We start from the raw sequence: 16,186 nt of genomic DNA on the forward strand, positions 1-16,186 counted from the left end.
TATAGGTATGTTAGGAATAAAAGAATGACTAGGGAAGGAATAGGTCCAATCAAGGATAGTAATGGGAAGTTGCGTGTGGAGGCTGAAGAGATTGGGGAGGCGCTGAATGAATACTTTTCGTCAGTATTCACTCAGGAACAGGACATTGTTGTCGATATGAATACTGAGGCACGAATAAGTAGAATGGATGGCTTTGAGATATGTAGAGAAGAGGTGTTGGAAATTCTGGCAAGGGTGAAAATAGATAAGTCCCCTGGGCCTGATTGCATTTATCCTAGGATTCTCTGGGAAGCAAGGGAGGAGATTGCAGAGCCATTGGCCTTGATTTTTGTGTCCTCTTTGTCTACAGGAGTAGTGCCAGAGGACTGGAGGCTAGCAAACGTGGTTCCCTTGTTCAAGAAGGGGAGTAGGGATAATCCTAGTAACTATAGGCCAGTGAGTCTCACTTCTGTTGTGGGCAAAGTCTTAGAGAGAATTATAAGGGATAGGATTTATGCACATCTGGATAAGAATGATGTGATCAAGGATAGTCAGCATGGTTTTGTGAAGGGCAGGTCGTGCCTCACAAACCTTATTGAATTCTTTGAGAAGGTGACGAAGGAGGTAGATGAGGGGAAAGCGGTAGATGTAGTATATATGGATTTTAGTAAGGCGTTTGATAAGGTCCCCCATGGTAGGCTACTGCAGAAAATACAGAGATATGGCATTGAGGGTGAGTTGGAGGTTTGGATTAGGAATTGGCTCTCTGGAAGAAGACAGAGGGTAGTAGTTGATGGCAAAGATTCATCTTGGAGTGCCGTCACTAGTGGTGTTCCGCAAGGATCTGTTTTGGGACCATTGCTGTTTGTCATTTTTATAAATGACCTGGAGGAAGGGTTAGAAGGTTGGGTGAGCAAGTTTGCGGATGATACGAAAGTCGGAGGAGTTGTAGACAGTGAGGAAGGATATGGCAGGTTACAGCGGGATATAGAGAAGCTGCAGAGCTGGGCAGAAAGGTGGCAAATGGAGTTCAATGTAGCTAAGTGTGAAGTGATTCACTTTGGTAAGAGTAATAAAAAGATGGATTACTGGGCTAATGGTAGACTACTTGGTAGTGTGGAAGAGCAGAGGGATCTTGGTGTCCATGTACACAGATCTCTGAAAGTTGCCACCCAGGTAAATAGTGCAGTGAAGAAGGCATATGGCGTACTGGCTTTTATTGGTAGAGGAATTGAGTTCCGGAGTCCTGAGGTCATGCTGCAGTTGTATAAGACTCTGGTGCGGCCGCTTCTGGAATATTGTGTGCAGTTTTGGTCGCCATACTATAGGAAGGATGTGGAGGCACTGGAACGGGTGCAGAGGAAGTTTACCAGGATGTTGCCTGGTATGGTAGGAAGATCCTATGAGGAAAGGCTGAGGCACTTGGGGTTGTTTTCTTTGGAGAAAAGAAGGTTTAGGGGTGATTTGATAGAGGTGTACAAGATGATTAGGGGGTTAGATAGGGTTGACAGTGAGAACCTTTTTCCGCGTATGGAGTCAGCTATTACAAGGGGGCATAGCTTTAAATTAAGGGGGGGTAGATATAGGACTGATGTTAGGGGTAGGTTCTTCACTCAGCGAGTCGTAAGATCATGGAATGCCCTGCCAGTAGCAGTAGTGGACTCTCCCTCTTTATGGGTATTTAAGCGGGCATTGGATAGGTATATGGAGGATAGTGGGTTAGTGTAGGTTAGGTGGGCTTTGATCGGCGCAACATCGAGGGCCGAAGGGCCTGTACTGCGCTGTATTGTTCTATGTTCTATGTTCTATGTTCTAACCAGTAACACTGGTCATGATTTGGAGATGCCGGTGTTGGACTGGGGTGTACAAAGTTAAAAATCACACTACACCAGGTTATGGTCCAACAGGTTTAATTGGAAACACACTAGCTTTCGGAGCGACGCTCCTTCATCAGGTGATTGTGGAGGGCTCAATCGTAACACAGAGTGTATAGTTATAAATTCTGTGTTCCGATCGAGCCCTCCACTATCATCTGATGAAGGAGCATCGCTCCGAAAGCTAGTGTGCTTCCAATTAAACTGTTGGACTATAACCTGGTGTTGTGTGATTTTTAACTTAGTAACTGGTGGATGCAAAGAGATTGCAAGGGAGATTGCGAGGGAGGGAGAGAGACAGACAGAGAGACAGACAGAGAGACAGACAGAGAGACAGACAGAGAGACAGACAGAGAGACAGACAGAGAGACAGACAGAGAGACAGACAGACAGACAGACAGACAGAGAGACAGAGAGACAGAGAGACAGAGAGACAGAGAGACAGAGAGACAGAGAGACAGAGAGACAGAGAGACAGAGAGACAGAGAGACAGACAGATTGTGAGAGTCTATTGACAGCTGACAGCAGAAAGAAAGATAACTTTCTTTGGGAAATGGAGCAAACAAGGACAACTCCCCTCCCCTCCCCATTATAAATTGTCAATCAATGTTTCTCATATTAGAAGGTTGCATTTTGAAATAATTTTTGAAGGTTTGTTGTGGACATTGATACCCCATCGATGCAAAAATACACAAGGCCTGATAAATGATAGGTTGGGAGAATGAACCTATTTAGAGGGAGACAGTAGGAGGAAGAGTTATGGTTAAGTCATTGAAACGAGGAAAAAGGATTTCTATACTTCATTCGTGGAGTGCAGAGGAATCAAACCACAACTTGGTGAAGGGAAAGAGAAATTATGCAGTATGTGTTTATTGGGTCTAAATGATAAAACAATAAATCCTATACTTGCCACTGGCAAGAACAGTTGAGGCAAACTGGCTACTGTCGTCAGATAAGATGTGGTATCTACAGTCCTCACTTTCTCCTCGAAGATGTGGTAGAGTGTTTTGTTTTCACCTCTCAGTTAACCACAGCAAACATTTTAAAAGAACACACTTGTCAATCTAGTCAGTATCTACCCACTTAAGTGCTATGACTGCAAAATACACCTGGACAAGCTTTTTTGTAAATTTAAGGAAAACAAAATAACACTGTATAGATTAACAATAATACAAAAATATTCCAAACCAGATACGCATCCGAGAGATTCTCACAATATTCAAACAGAAGGAAAGAATGAAGGTAAAGTAAAATATGAAATACATACAAAAGAAAGTCAATCATAGACAGAACCCAGATTGATACATTCAATAGTTTCAGGCCTTGTTCAGTGATTTTTCCAGATTCTAATCAGAGACAATTTATAGTCTTGATAGACAACTGGACTTTTTCTCTGGGGTAAACTGTTGTTTGGTTGATAAAGGTTATGCAAACGTTCAGCCATTTCAGAGCTGTTATTGAGGTCATTTAAAAATACTGTCATCATATCCTGTGATTCAATACATCATAAATAAAGTCATAATTTATATAATCTATTGATTTATAACACCTCTCCACCAGGGTGAATGAAGTGTTACAGGCATTTCCCAAAATTCATTCTTTCAGAAAAAAAGAGATAGATACACATTCATTTGCAAACACATTCACAAGTACCTCAGACACAGTGTCTGCATTCTGTAGTCTGAAATCAGCCTCCCTCTGTCCATAATTTTTAAGAATGATTTTGCGCCAATTCAACCCTACAAAGATGCCTACAATCACATTACTATTTTCCTGTAATTTTCAAGTGAAATTATTCTCATAGCAGGTTCTATTAACACAGCTACAATCCATATCGATTAAGGTTTCTCTATCTCTGGTGCTTACATATATTTGGAAGTGTTTGAGGGACAGTAATACTCCTAGAGTTCTATTCTCTACAATGCAATGAGACATCAGCAGAGTTTATAATGATCATTCCACAGCTGCATGATTATGTAGAGCGACAGGAAAAAGGAGCAAACACTGCACCAGGGTCTTGAGAGATTGTGCATATCTACTGAGCTATTAATGAACAACTGTAATTGAAAATACCATGGACTCAAAAACAGGTACTTGGGGGCCTAATTATAGTTATACTCCATAAATGTGACAAAACCTACAAGACAGTGTATTTTCCGTGTCTGTCCAGTTTCTTTGAGAAACGTCCAATTGGTCTTTCAATGCTTGATTCATTATCTTGGAGTAGAACTGTGCATACCCTTCTGTCACAGGATTTAATTGCCACTTTAAAGGGTTTGGTAAAGTTTGGAGCTGCCTGTCCCAGCTAGTATGGCTTTCCACTTCTCAAAAGCTGTTTGATGCCTTTCTGACCTACTTTTGCCTATTAGCAATTCTATTAGCAGGACAGCTAAAGTTTCCAAGATCGCAACAGACTTGCTTACTCTATGTGCCTACTTGTCATAAACACAACAGTACAAACATATTTTCATTAACATCACAGGAGTCTACAGTCACCTGTTCGATGACAAATTAGGTCATTGTTCTGGAAATGTCTCTGACATTTTTGTTCAGAAAAAAGAAAACTTTTCACAGAACTAACTAACACACATCTCCCTTTATTTTAAAATCCAAACTCCAAATCATGTTGTTATACAAAAAAAAAGTATTTCATTCACTTCAGAGAAAGTTTCTTTGACAAGTGACTGCAATTACATGCAGTCATTACATTACGAGCATGGTGGACAATGGTGTACCTGGATTTCCAAAAGGCCTTTGACAAACTGCTGCACAAGAGGCTGCTGCATAAGATAAAGATGCATGGGTAGAGGATTGGTTAACTAACAGGAAGCAAAAAGTGGGGATAAATGAGTGCCATTCCAGTTGATAATCAGTAATTAGTGGTGTGCCTCAGGGATAGGTGTTGGGACCACAATTATTCACAATTTACTGAGATGATTTTGAGTTGGTGATGACGTGTAGTGTGTCAAAATTTGCAGGTGACACTAAAATTAGTGGCAGAGCAAAGTGTGCAGAGGTCTGTGAAACTATCTATGTTCCTCTGCAAAGTTTAAGTGAGTGGGCAAAGGTCTGGCAGATGGAATACAATGTTAATAAATGTGAAGTCATCCATTTTGGTTGGAGTAACAATAAAAGGGACTATTACTTGAATGGTAAAAAAAAAAATATTGCAGCATACTACTATGCAGAGGATCTGTTCGCCGAGCTGGGAATTTGTGTTGCAGACGTTTCGTCCCCTGTCTAGGTGACATCCTCAGTGCTTGGGAGCCTCCTGTGAAGCACTTCTGTGATCTTTCCTCTGGCATTTATAGTGGTTTGAATCTGCCGCTTCCCGTTGTCAGTTCCGGCTGTCTGCTGCAGTGGTCGGTATATTGGGTCCAAGTCGATGTGCTCATCCACAGATTCAATCAATAAGTACATCGACCTGGACCCAATATACCGACCACTGCAGCAGACAGCCGTAATTGACAACTGGAAGCGGCAGATTCAAACCACTATAAAGGCCGGAGGAAAGATCACAGAAGCACTTCACAGGAGGCTCCCAAGCCCTGAGGATGTCACTTAGACAGGGGACGAAACGTCTGCAACACAAATTCCCAGCTCGGCGAACAGAACCACAACAACGAGCACCCGAGCTACAAATCTTCTCACAAACTTTGAACTATGCAGAGGACTTGGATGTCCTTGTGCATGAATCACAAAAGGTTGGTCTGCAGGTACAACTGATAATTATGAAGACAAATGGAATTTTGTTGTTCATTGCTAATGGGATTGAGTTTAACGAAGAAAATTATTCTCCAAATGAATTGTAATGAATTTTCACAATTGTGTTGCAGCTGTATAGGATGCAGCTGTATAGGAGCCTGGAATACTGTGAGCAGGTTTGGTCTCCTTACTTGAGAAAGGATGTACTGGCACTGGAAGGGATGCAGAGGAAGTTCACTTGGTTGAGTCCGCCATTGAGGGGGTTGGCTTACAAGGAGAGAGACCACGAAAAGACGAGCGATGATGTTATTAAATGGTGGAGCAGGCTCGAAGGGCCAGATGGCCTACTCCTGCTCCTAGTTCTTATAGTCTTATACTATCTAGAAGTCTATCATGTTTTTAATAGAATCCATTGATTTCCAGAATTATTTCCCTGAACTCCCGCAAGTTGTTACTTTCCTCCTGATATTCAAAAGCCTACTGAAAATACACCGAGTCACCTCTTCTGAATCTTCTACCAACTCATGCTGTCTTTTCATGTGCCTTGGGATTTTTTTTGGAATAATAATGGCACTATATAAATTAAACTTTTTCCTGTTTTTGGTTCCATCAGATCTCTCAGTAGGAAAATAATCAATAATTTTGTATTTTGACAATTTGTAACAGATGTAGTCAGCCTCACTAGTTTGGATGTTCAAGTGTTTTGAAGTTGATTATCATTTATTTCTAGTCCAACCAATAGTAGAGTTACTTTATTGTGAAAATTCATTACAATTCATTTGGAGAATAATTTTCTTCGTTAATTATGGTAGAGGTCTTTGATTTGAAGCTTAATGGCCATTCATTGCTGAGTACTACATGCTTCCCCGAATAGGTAATTAGTGAAGATCCAAGAATATTCTTCTGATACAAGATTTGAAAGAATCATGCAAGATGTGGATATTTAATGCAAAGAGTTATTTCTTGTAATTCTATTGGCCACATATTTATATTAAGCAGTTATTAAATTATTTTATGAATCTTCTGAAGTTTTTCTTGTAATAGAGTCAACTTCATTGATTTAACAAATCTTTATATTTCAAATATTTTATGTAAAGATTGTTGGAAACAAAAGTAGTAACATAGAAGATGGAAATAGACCAACCCTGATCATGGAGAGTCTTCAAGATTCTAAAAGACAATGCTTATAATAACATAAAAGCAAAATAGTGCCATTCTGGAAAAGGAAATAAAAATAATGAAGTAATGAATTATTAAGTTTAACAGTATCAAAGGAAAGAGAAACAGAGTTAGCTTCTGAAGTTCAACATGACTTTCTTTCACAACTGAAGGAGGATAGAATTGTTATGGGGTTTGCGATGAAAAGTGGTGAAGAGGAAGATAAACAAATGGAAGGTCTAAGATTGATGTTCAAGTCTTAGTGGACAATGCAAGGCAAATGTGGGAGAGTCTAGGACCAGAGGGTATAATCATGGTGTAAGAGGTCATACACCATGGAATGTCTTCTCTCAGAGGGTATTAAATCTGTAGAATTCTTCACGACAAAGGCCAATAGAAACATTGTCGTTAAGTGTATACAAGGCAAAGACTGAAAGAATTTTAATTATCTTGGGAATCAAGGGTGATTGGACAAAGGCAGGAAAGTGAGGTTGAGGATTGTCAGATCTCATTTAATGACAGATCAGACTCAATGGACTGAATAAATTACTGCTGCTTCTACATCTGATGTTCTTATATATAGGGTAGAAGGCAAGAGAGATTAAATGACACAAATGTGATAGAACAAAGGCAAAGGATGTGGTAATGGTTGTAACAAAGAACCATAGCATCTGTTCAGAATGATTGTAAATGACTAAATGCCAGAATACGTGACAGTTCTGGCCAAACGTTAAAAAAAAATCAAACTGGCATAAGACACATTTTGGTGTATTCACCACCGGAAACTTTCACTCCTTCTACCGTTGGTGCATAATGGCAACAGTGTGCATTATCTGCAAGTTGCAATGCAGCAACACACCAAGGCTCCTTTGACAGTACTTTCCAACCCCATAACCACAAGCACCCAGACGGACAAGCATAGAACACGATTTGGAACACAATTGCCTCCAAGTTCCATTCCAAGCCACAGACCAACCTGACTTTCAAATGTTTTGTTCTTCCTTCACCGTCATTGGGTCAAAATATTGGACCTTTCTTCCAAACTGCACTGAGTGTGCAGCTGTTCAACATGGACCACGATGATTTGACAAGACAGTTCACCACCACCACCACTTTTTCAAGGACAATTAGTGATGAACAATAAATGCTGACCTAGACAGTAAAACCCACATCCCATGAATGAATAGATAAAAAGAAAGCAACTCAAGTTCTACAATCAAATGCATTATGTAGCTAACACTTCTTTTTTAACCAGTGTTTTATTCATAATCAGTGTGCTCAATAACCCGAACGCCATTGCAAAATATACTTGCGCCTATAATGCAAATGAATTATTCAGTATATCTACAGAACACATCAAAAATTGATCATCACAGTGAATTATGATTTGACAATCCCAGCAGGGGGACTCACTGGGGATAGAAAAATTGAACCTTTTAAAAAGGCTTGCCAGGCCGACTTAACTTCTACAGTGTGACAATAACTTACATTGGAAGTGGGTGGGGACTCATTGGTTGATACGAGTTGCTGCTAAGTTGGCATAGGGCTAGAAGGGGCATGAAAGTGGGTGAGCCCTTGGATTGGCAAGTGTTAGCATGGAGGCACATGTGCAGAACAGAAGTTGAGGACATGTGTGGGATGTGAATTAAAGGATCCAATGTTTAAGGATGAATTGGGAAGACACTCCAGAGAACCACGACAGAGCTCATAAATAGTGCACCTAAGCCTTTTGCAATGCTTATGGCTGTCTCTTGTATTGAAGTTATCCTGCACCCATCACCCCAATCCCATCTGTCATTTGATGCATTTTCTCAAAATGGGAGTGCAGCAAGCACAAGAAATTCCCTAACTCTGCACACCGAACTCAGGCTCGAAAATCCAGGTCCAAAGTGCAATTCCTACAAGCAGATGCCAATTATTTTTTCCCCAGCACTGTTCCTGTTGACCTCACAACAATGTCAAGAGGGATTTAAGTAACAAGTTACGTGGAAATATATTTGATCAGTACCAAGTTTCTGATCAAAAGTGAAGGATAAAAACTTAGAATTGAATTTTCCTGAATGCGATTCAAAATACATATTGGCAGGACTCAGGCACATGTGCTGTTTGTCCCAACTTTCCATATTTTGCTCATTTGCTTGACTTAATATTCCAAATTATCTGAGTCCAGTTAATACACTTCAGAAACAATGCCGTGTGAGACTTGAAGTAAGTAATTGGCCACTATATGTCGCATAGGACACTATCTACTAGATTGGATATGGTAAGGTATTATTTTTGTCAAGTTCTATAAGCAAACCCTGCAATTGAACTTAATATATTTAAAATGAAACATCAATTTAATTAGATTGAGCTAAAATTATGAATTTTAATTTTGTGATTTGGTAGCATAAAATACTCACATCATTGCCTTCTAATTCAAAAAATTCAAACTGCATAGAGATTCTGTATTGGGTAGGAGCCACAACTTGCCAAACACAGTTTTTATTCGGAGGGTATTCTTTAGGCCAGCCTGGTGTGGTGATTGTTCCATTTAGTTTTGACAACAGTCCTCCACAGGCAGCTAAAATTAAAACAGTCAGTGTTATGTTATGAACTGGAGATCCTAAGTGACATCATTAGCATAAATATACAACCTGTTCAAAACATCAAACATGCATGTAAATAGCAGCCTAGTACATCATTAATGATGAAATGGCTAGGCATTCCAAACAATCTTCGACACAAGTCATGATTTTACCTATGATTTGAACGTGACATTGATTAGCTTAAATGCTTCTGTGGGTACAGAGACGGACAGAGACACTAATTTTGGATTTCTGTAGTAAAGAACCAACATAGTGATGATGAGCAAAATGGCATCCTTCTGTATTGTATATTTCTGAAATAAACGAAATACTTGGGAGGACACCAAGCTACTTATTGTGCAGGGTTCAGATTAAACTCATTGTTACTACTCCAGATTCTGACATAGAAATTGCTTGAAATCACTGGACTAGTAAACAGAGGCATAGGCTAATGCTTGGAGAAATGGGTTTATTCAAATAATTAACCTGGAATAAAGAGCTGGTTGCAATACTGATGACCATGAGACTATCAGTTGTCATGAAAATCCAACTGCTCAATAAAGTCTTTCAGGAAAGGAAATCTGCAATCCTTACCTGGTCTGGTCTACATGTAATAGACCTACAGCATTATGGTTAACTCTTAAATGCCTTTTGTAATGTTTATTTGGTTTGAGGGCAATTAGGGATGGACAACAAATGCCAGTCTTGCCAAAAATCTGATATTCCATCAAAGAAAAAAATCAAAAATCAAATGTGCTGGATTACTCTCTAATGACTGTTGTTTGAAGTTTAGTGGTCTACGTAGTAATTAGCTGCAATGCCCCAGATGAAATTACTAATTAAAACTCTCTCCTCAGGCTCACAAGTGAAGAGTGAGCATTTGGGTAAATCACATTCTGTGGTCCTGTCTTATACATTAACTACCTATTCAGCCAGAGGCATATTGCCTGGCAAAATTTACCCACTATCTCATCATCAGTCACTGCCTTTAGGATGGTACTGTTTAAGGAGTGATAGCTAGCATTAAAACAAAACTGGAAAATTGCTAATATACGTAACAAAGAGTCATCAAACTAATTAACCTTGTACATACATGGCACTAATAATATAAAGATCAGTTAGTGATTGTGTGATTCTTTTAATGACCTGAACAAAATAATTTGGCTCATAATTTCCCTTATAGTTGCTAGCAATTGCAGTCTAGTATCAGCAGAGGGTAATTAAAAATAAGGGGATCAGACATTGTGCTAATTCTTATTCCCTTCTGAACAGGAAGATTCTGTCTCAAATGGTCCAGTGGAAGTGAGTTGACTACTTGAGCTAAATTAGATGAACTTGAAATGCAATTACGAACCCAGTGTTCTATCAGTGGAGAGTCCTAGCATATCTACTTTCTCCGAGCTGAAATTTGCTAGTAGCAGAACAATCACATGTGAATGCTGCATGCCTGCAGTTATTTAGTACTTATATTTGTAGCTTTTACCTTCACAACTTTTCTTGTCTGCTGCAAGTTCATAGCCTGGATCACAGACACACTTATAACTGCCCAGGGTGTTCACACATTGTTGTTCACAGCCTCCATTGTCATGTCTGGAACATTCATCCTCCTCTGTGGAGATGGTAAAGAAATTTTTAAAACATTATTAATTGGTTACTGTACATCTTTGATATTTTTGGCAAGCTGGTTATATTTTGTTTTGGAATGGAATTCTCTTTCTGTAAACAATGTCCTTGATATTTTTTTTGGAAACTATAATGAGATTGTTAATGCATTTGAGTGAGGAGATGATTGTCTGTAACTTCTATACTCTCTGTCTTAATCAGTGAATGATTGATATAAATATCATATAAACAATCTAAACGCCTGGGCAAGCTATTTGATCGAAGCATAGAATGACAAAGTATAGAAAATGATCATAAAGCTAGTCATGCCTGTGTCAACCTTTTGAAAAATATTCCTAAATACTGTCTGACTCACCTGCTTTTTCCCCAAAAACCTGTGATTTTTCTTTCCTTTCATGTATTTATCTTATTTGCTTTCGAGATATATTATTGAATCTGCTTTTATCAGCCTTTTAGGCAGTGCATTCCAAAAGAAAAGTATCAGCACTTAGGCTCTTTTGCTAGACAAGCAAGAGATCACAGACAGGGTGTTTGGGGATCAAGGGGGATTAATGGCAGTGGGTGCAGGTAATCACAGAATGTTAGAATTAAGTTTTATTATCATGTGTACTCAAGTACAGAAGTGAAAAGTGTACAATGTCGCCATTCCTGGCGCTAGCTCAGGTACAAAATCTTAGGTACAAAGTAGAAAAATAAAGACACAAAGTTAAAAAGTTAAACATTACAGTCCCTCTTAGTATAAAGGAGGAAAATAAAGGAAAAAGTTAATAGTTCAACAGTCATTCTGAAGTGCTTGGTCTCGTACTCTACATGGGCTCGATCCCCTCCACTTTGGCCCATTCTCCGGGAGCCCTTGGGCTGCCTGCTCACCCTGCTGCCACAGATGGGCCTGGAAGAAACACTCTTGTCCCTTAATTGAGATTGAACGCAAATATAATGCGGACATTCTTCGAACATGATCATGTTGGAACAGACAAGAGGTCTCCTGAAGATGAGGAATGCTAGAAATAGTCTGATGGGTGTAGGGGCTTGCAGTATACAGTTCATACTGCACATCCTAATATGCTGTGCGCAATGCAAACGCAGCAAGGATCAGAGGTTATGATTTACTCTGAAGAGCTAGGAATATGGAAGCAGCCTTCCTAAAAAGATGAGGACACAGACCAGGAGAAACATCTGTCTGATAGAACACTGGAGTAACTATCACAACAAGGCAGACATGATTTATGTAACACTCAGATCTGATAGATGAGAAGTTAGTTAGTGATTACTCATTGACTGCAAGTTTATTGTCTGTCGTTGACTAAGCAGTACATGTCTGTTCCCTGAAATAAATGCAATTTCTATTTATTTGTCTATTGTTTACTTTTGATGTTGCTGACTAAAAATAAAAGTTTTGAACTGATTCGAGTCTTAGCAAGTTTTGAGAAGATTTGCAGCTCAGGTTGAGGTTCTGGATGTAGGTTTGCTCGCTGAGCTGCAAGGTTCATTTTCAGATGTTTCATCACCATACTAGGTAACATCTTCAGTGAGCCTCCAGATGAAGCACTGCTAATGTTTCCTGCTTTCTATTTATAGGTTTGGGTTTATTGAGTTGGTGATGTCATTTCCTGTTCTTGTTCTCAGGGGGTGGTAAATGCGGTCCAAGTGAATGGGTTTGTTGATAGAGCTTTGGTTGGAATTCTCATGTGTCTCTCTGTTTGGCTTGTCCTAGGATGGATGTGTTGTCCTAGTCAAAGTGGTGTCCTACCTTATCTGTATGTAAGGATACTAGTGAGAGAGGGTCATGTTGTTTTGTGACTTGTTGATGTTCATGTATCCTGGTGGCTAGTTTTTTCCTTGTTTGTCCAATGTAATGTTTGTTACAGATCTTGCACCATATTTTGTAAATGTTGCCTGTAGAGGGTTTTTAAAGGTCATTAGCTGATGTTTTAGTGTGTTGGTGGGATACCATGATGCCAAAGGGTCTGAGTAGTCTGACAGTAATTTCTGAGACATCTTTGATGTAGGGGAGAGTGGCTAGGGTTTCTGGACATGTTTTGTCTGCTTGTCTGGGTTTGTTGCTGAGAAATCGGTGGACTGTGTTAATTGGGTACCCATTCTTTTTGAATACACTGTATAGGCGATACAAGTATCGTAAGTAAATGGTCTACAAATGTAAGTTATTGGTCAAAAAAGTTTGGGCAAAGTATTAAAAAAATAGAAAACGTGATCAAAAAGAGCTTTAATTTTGCTATAATTTAGTGACTGTTGCAAACTAAACCTAATAAAGAATTCACGTTATTTGTAGCAGTTTGTAATCATTGAAATTTGTCCCTTTAGGGATGATTTGGAAATATTGAAGGTGGTCACATCTCGCAGTTTTCTAAACATGTCTACTACAAAATCAATCGCTATGGCATAAAGTTGAAAGCAAAAAGTAAAATCAGTTTACCAATTAATTTTCTCCTCTGAAGTGCAAAAAAGATTGCTCCTGATTTTAAAACTTTCAATCTTGTTCTGAAATCCCTTGCTGCCCCTCCCTATCACTAAGTAGCAGAATTTCCTGACATACAAATCAGAGTGCAAACCTGGTGTCCGCAGCTTACCAATATTTTATCTCACTCTATCACCAACTGATGCCACATAACTACATCCCTACATGTTCGATGGCCACCATCTTCGTCAAATTGTAGTACATTCAAGTCAGCGTTGGTTAGCTATCATCCCCACCAAACTGCCATGTGGATTGTTGGACCAACTTTTACACCACTTCAACCCTTCAACACTTTGATTTGGAACTCCGGGATATCTATAACCTGTATGTTTTGCCTATGGACAACTGGCGTGCAAATTGCTTTGTAAGTTGCTGCAGGTGTGATGCTGATGGAGCACGGTACTGCACAGTGTATATCTGAGCCAGCCTCTCACTTTACACTGAAACAGACTGGCAGCATTTCATGCATCTACATATGATACAGCTCAAGGCTTAGATTGCTTTCTTAGCAGTCACTCATTTTGCACTTGTCAGCCTCCGTATACTTCACGTTGTTATCTTAGCACACATTCACTGATTTCAGGAAAGGACTTCCATGCTGCCAGTTTCTGCGTGGGTCACATTACTTTTCAGCACACAGTGTCTTCATTGGTCAGCTACTGGATGCCAACATCTGTAGTCTAGATCACTTCTCAGTGCAGAGGAAGAGGCATGCTGCTTGTCATGGTAGTAATCTTAGAACAATCATCAAACATGGCACTGTGTGGCACCATGCTACGTCAACATCACACGTGCAGCAGCTTACAAGGCAAACATAACGCACGTGTTTGAAGCAAATGACAATGAATGAAAGTCAAAATGGGTGGAGGGAGACAAGAGTCAGTCAGGGGATAACTATGCAGTCAGTCTATGGGATCATTTATGCCAGGGGATGTGGTGGTCTCCTTCAGTCCCCTGAATGTGAGAGAACTAGGACATTCCTTCCATGACAAGTTGCAGAGATGTGTCTGTGATATGCACACCAGATTGTGTTCCTGACTCTCATCTAGAGTACCTACTGAGTTGAAGATTTCTGAAATGGTCACGCATGCAGGTGAAAGCCTTGCCAGTGTATTGTCTGATTAGATTAGATTAGATTACTTACAGTGTGGAAACAGGCCCTTCGGCCCAACAAGTCCACACCGCCCCGCCGAAGCGCAACCCACCCCTACATCTACATCTACATCTACCCCTTACCTAACACTATGGGCAATTCAGCATGGCCAATTCACCTGACCTGCACATCTTTGGACTGTGGGAGGAAACCGGAGCACCGGGAGGAAACCCACGCAGACATGGGGAGAATGTGCAAACTCCACACAGAGTCGCCTGAGGCGGGAATTGAACCCGGGTCTCTGGCGCTGTGAGGCAGCAGTGCTAACCACTGTGCCACCGTGCCGCCCATTCTTTTTTTTTTCTGTGGGCAAAGTGAGAATGAAGGTGGAGTGGAGAGTCGCTGGGTCTTTATGTTGAGGTTCGTAAGGTGCTTCTAGTGCCTCCTTGAGAAAAGGCGGCATTTGTCATCGAAGAGGGGTAAATGCTTGTGTAAGTTAACGATGAGTTAGCACTGGTGGTAATGGGAGATTAGCACAGCACAAGAAAGTTTACTAAGTTGGTTGGCCATTCCAATCTCCCCTACATGCATGGTCATCCTTTCTATAGGTAATTCAAGAAATCTTGTACTTCTGTGGCATGAAGCGCCTGACATTTATCACCTCTCAGTCCCACTATCAGCTTTGCCATCTTGACCTGGTTGTGGGCCTATTTTCCCTGCAATCAGACAAAGGGAGGCTGTGTGCATGATGGAAGTGGATAGAAAAGCAGTTAGTGATGATACAGGAGCAGGAGAGGTGATGAGGAGTCCCCATCAAATGAATAGGAAGGACAGAAAGAGGACGTAGCTTACAGCTTAGGAGGATGAACTGAGTATGAACTATTGACCAGACATGATGAATGTGACAGGGTGAGATTTTGAGTCTGAGCCTTGGTGGGATACATTTGCAGTAGCAGACTTGAAGTAAGTGGCAGTCTTGAGTGTGAGGTAGTGAGGAGAAAATGTGGCATTCAAAATTGTGGGACACAGAAGTTCAGTGATCTTCTTCCTTCATTGTTGGATATCACATGGCATGGCACGGCACTGACCGGGAATTGGCCTGGTGTCCTGTGATCGTTGCAGGAAAAGGACAACCCACCTCTTCACAATCCTGTCCACCAAGGGCTGAGAGTCCCTGTTTGCAAAGTGGGGACAAAGCATTCCTTTTTTCTGGCCATAACAGTCAAGCACCACAGTGTGAGTTGTTGCTCCTTGCTCAGTGTCTGAAGTGGTCTGCAACTGGATCTTAAATCTGGCACCTGTGACATGAACATCAGAAGGTCCCAGGAATAATGAGCACTTACACCTCCCCCTGCTGTACAATTCCTCAAGGAGGTTAAAGAGCCCAGTTGCATAACCAACAAGAAGAACAGAAAATGGAGTGAGGAAAGTCACTCCGAGTTGGGGTGAGGGGGGTTTTGTAATCTGCGCACTGTGAACCTTACTCTATAGGGTTGGCACGCTGGCTCAGTGGTTAGCACTGCTGCCTCACAGATCAGGGTCCCAGGTTCAATTCCAGCCTTGGGTGACTGTCTGTGTGGAGTTTGCACATTCTCCCCTCGTCTGCGTGGGTTTCCTCTGGGTGCTCTGGTTTCCTCCCACAGTCCAAAGATGTGCATGTCAGGTGAATTGGCCATGTTACATTGCCCATAGTGTTAGGTGCATTAGTCAG

General features: G+C 40.7%; 1 protein-coding gene across 4 annotated transcripts in view; it reads right to left on the reverse strand.

Annotated features, from left to right (window-relative positions):
* LOC140480468 (tolloid-like protein 1) overlaps positions 1-16,186 on the reverse strand; it is a 339,587-nt gene that overhangs the window by 59,771 nt on the left and 263,630 nt on the right. For all 4 annotated transcript variants that reach the window (XM_072575408.1, XM_072575486.1, XM_072575570.1 and 1 more), the window contains 2 exons: positions 10,767-10,892; positions 9,119-9,279 (listed from right to left, as the gene is read on the reverse strand). In XM_072575408.1, coding sequence (XP_072431509.1) covers positions 9,119-9,279; positions 10,767-10,892 — 287 coding nt within the window. The remainder of the gene's footprint in view (positions 1-9,118; positions 9,280-10,766; positions 10,893-16,186) is intronic.

The sequence above is a fragment of the Chiloscyllium punctatum genome, chromosome 1, assembly GCF_047496795.1.
Source record: "Chiloscyllium punctatum isolate Juve2018m chromosome 1, sChiPun1.3, whole genome shotgun sequence".
Taxonomy (NCBI): Eukaryota; Metazoa; Chordata; class Chondrichthyes; order Orectolobiformes; family Hemiscylliidae; genus Chiloscyllium; species Chiloscyllium punctatum.